This window comes from Perkinsus marinus (genome assembly GCF_000006405.1).
Source record: "Perkinsus marinus ATCC 50983 genomic scaffold scf_1104296972422, whole genome shotgun sequence".
In the NCBI taxonomy this organism is placed as follows: domain Eukaryota; phylum Perkinsozoa; order Perkinsida; family Perkinsidae; genus Perkinsus; species Perkinsus marinus.
The window spans coordinates 118501-121520 of record NW_003201757.1 but is presented as its reverse complement, the minus strand read 5'-3'; the positions used below and the strand labels follow the sequence as shown (position 1 = coordinate 121520).

At 46.1% G+C, this 3020-nt stretch overlaps 1 protein-coding gene across 1 annotated transcript in view; it reads left to right on the top strand.

Annotated features, from left to right (window-relative positions):
• Nucleotides 1–260: 260 nt before the first annotated feature.
• Nucleotides 261–3020, top strand: part of Pmar_PMAR028019 (hypothetical protein) — a gene marked incomplete at both ends in the record, with an annotated part of 4337 nt that continues 1577 nt past the window's right edge. The window contains 8 exons of the mRNA XM_002766593.1: nt 261–352; nt 575–696; nt 741–874; nt 976–1037; nt 1461–1646; nt 1691–2173; nt 2276–2354; nt 2399–2470. Coding sequence (XP_002766639.1) covers nt 261–352; nt 575–696; nt 741–874; nt 976–1037; nt 1461–1646; nt 1691–2173; nt 2276–2354; nt 2399–2470 — 1230 coding nt within the window. The remainder of the gene's footprint in view (nt 353–574; nt 697–740; nt 875–975; nt 1038–1460; nt 1647–1690; nt 2174–2275; nt 2355–2398; nt 2471–3020) is intronic.

Sequence of the window (3020 nt, the reverse complement as noted above, 5' to 3'; positions counted from 1 at the left end):
AATAGATATATTCACAGTAATTATACACTCTGTGGAGCTTAGGCGTGGCTAGTTTAGATGAGGACTACTACAGCGGTTTCCTTGTTGTGGGATATAGGGTTTTGGCATCTGCGAGAGTCGGCATGTAACCTCAACTCTCTCATTAATGCACCCATCGGTTTGCACGAGTTGCCGATGTCCAGTCTTTTCAACAACACGATGCCGTCTATTGTGTTCTCTGATCGTGCTTGCGTCACCATCTGTCCCGATCTCCTTTTAACATGCTTGACCCTAACCTCATATCATCCCTTTGCGCTGCAGCAGCATCAGTGTTTGCCAAAGTTGGCTTCGACACAACCAACGGGTCGTTAGCGTAAGGCTATGGGCAGATCCTCGTACCACTCCTCTGTCACAATAGTCCTTCCACTGCTAGTAGTCCTCACGGAGCGAATGTATTCGTCTTGAGGACGTTCGGCGAATTAGTGTGTGTCTGTACTTTTCTTGTGACTTCAACTCGTGAAAAAATTGGAAAATTTTCCGAAAAAATATTTTTCCCGTATTTTTTCTCGAGCGAAGCGTGTCGTTATTTGATCAGGTATAAAGCTGCGATAAAGGTCCATCCTGTGGCAGGGTATTTGCTGAGGGCTATTTTTATAGTACTCTCTCTAGCGTCTAACGCGTCCATGATGTCCTATTACATTGAAGCTCTGCAAAAACGTAGGGTGGCGGGATCGAACCAGGGATCTCTGTCGTCCTTGCAGGAACAGCCTTGCAAGCTACTGTGATGAACTTTGGTGGCAACTTTCTATTCTCTTCCATTTTCGGTGCGGTCTTCTTCGGAGAGAGGATGTCTCTGGCTTGGCTCATGGGGGCTACTTTTATCATCACCGGAGTCGTAAGCCCATTGATCGATTTCATGTTCGGAGCACCTAGTAGCTGATAGAAATCTTCTAGCGGAGCGAAGTTGATAATATTACCATTGATGTATTTTTCCAGGCGTTGGTTGCAGCGGGAAGCCACAAGAAGGCTGAGGTGGCGGAGGAGGAAAAGAAACAACGGTGATGTTCTCATTGGCGTTTCTGTGATCATTCGAACGCTTGTGTTGAGCGGAGCGAAGCTGTATCGTTAGGATGGGTCGTCTTTTGGATGCCTGAGGAGCTGAGCCGCGAGGAGATCGAGGATTTGTGGGATGTAAAATGGGTTGGAGGATAGAAGTCGTTGGGGTAGGCCAAGTTTTTGAAATCAAAGTTTATCGTTGGTTATCCTGGATGAATTCTGAGTTCCAGAATCGGATCGCTCAGTGTAACTCTGTAGTCTTATTGCTGTTGGAGAAGTCATTTTGGGTCAGGGCTTCGTCGGTAGGATGTGACTTGGTAGTAGCTCGCTCTTCCTTCGCATTAAGTGTATGAATCTGCTTCGCTCCGCTGTGTTATGATATTGTTTACTATTCGTTTTTATTGGTAGTTCTATATCCGTCACAGAGACAACAAGCCGGTGACAGGGGGTCTACGTGTACGAGGAGGTTTTGCTGCCCTCCTCCGCTCCTTGTTCGAGCAGGAGTCCTTACCACACCCCTCAGCCGGGCTGGTGGCCTGGATTGCTAATGATATCTTTGGAAGTGTCAACGATGAAGTTGATCATGGCAGCTTTCTAGGGCGATTTAACGTGTGAGTTATGGTAGAGAAAGTAGTTCATTTGATTTCTGTCGTAGATTCTGGAGAGCTCGAAAGGATATCCCGTCGCGTTATGCTGAGCATCGCAGCTCTTGGTCCTCGGGAGTATCCGGTAATGCTCAAGGCCATCACTCTCTGGGTGATGATGATGAAGACCTTGTTATCGCACTGGAGGCTGGGCCGGTGGATAAGGAACCAGCAGTGCGGATGCTGATGGCCTCAGAGCTCATAGACTCTGGGAATGCGCGCTATGAGAGGTCCGCGGAGATAATGGGTGAAGGTATCCTCGAGAAGGATGAGATACTGCCAGAGGAGGAGGAGAACACTATAGGGGAGAATTATGATGCTTGTGATGATAAGAAATGTGTTGAAGACAATCTCAAGACACTAGACTCGTCCATAAGGAAAGGTGCGGAGGAGAGTCCTGGGGAGCAGGAGTCTATCAGGGGTCAATCGCAGACGAAGTGGAAGGACCTAGAGATGGAGAGGCTGTTGAAGAAGGCGGAATTGGCTGAGGAGCGGTATGACAGTATTTAATCGTGAATTGGAAATGCGCAATGTGTAGTGATTTTGTTTTCTACGACGACAAGGGTATTGCCGCATGTTGAGGAGTTTTTGATCAGGCGAGCGGCCGCTGAGGAGTTGGCGTTGTCTCGGGAGGTGGAATTGGAAAAAGTGTCGAAAAATGTCCAGCGCCTGGAGGTGGGTCTGCTATCGCGAGTTCGTCGTAGGGAGTGTTCGCTTAGGAAGTCTTGAATGCTGAAAGGAGCAGGAGAAGTGACGATGCGGAAACGCAGAGGAAAAATGTTAGTGATAGTGTAATAAAAATAATAATACTTAATCGGTGTAGGAGACTTTGATAATTACCTATCAACTGCGATGGTGTATTCTTTTCCGTGGTATTATAATTTTTATTATAATTAATTATTATTTTTAATTATTATTTTTTGTGGTATTATAATCCACTTTATATATCTTTTCAATGGAGTTTCACCCGTTTTACTCTAAATGACGTAGAAGTCGATGAAATAGTCTGGAGAGATCTATTCGTGGACTTGTGCAATATACTAGTCCAACTGGTCAGAGCTGATAAGAGGGCTCAGCGATTAATGATGACTCGTTCATGATCTACTGTGGTCTCTTGTGTTGGATTATCCGTGTGGTTGTGTTGAGGGGGGCTTCGGACGTTTTTCCCCGGGGTAGTACCGGATTTTTTCACTCAGACTACTTTTTTCAAATGTGTTGCGCTCAATGAATGATTACTCGTTCATAATATACTGTGGTCTCCTATGTTGAATTATCCGTGTTGTATTGAGGGGGGCTTCGGACGTTTTTCCCCGGGGTAGTACCGGATTTTTTCACTCAGAT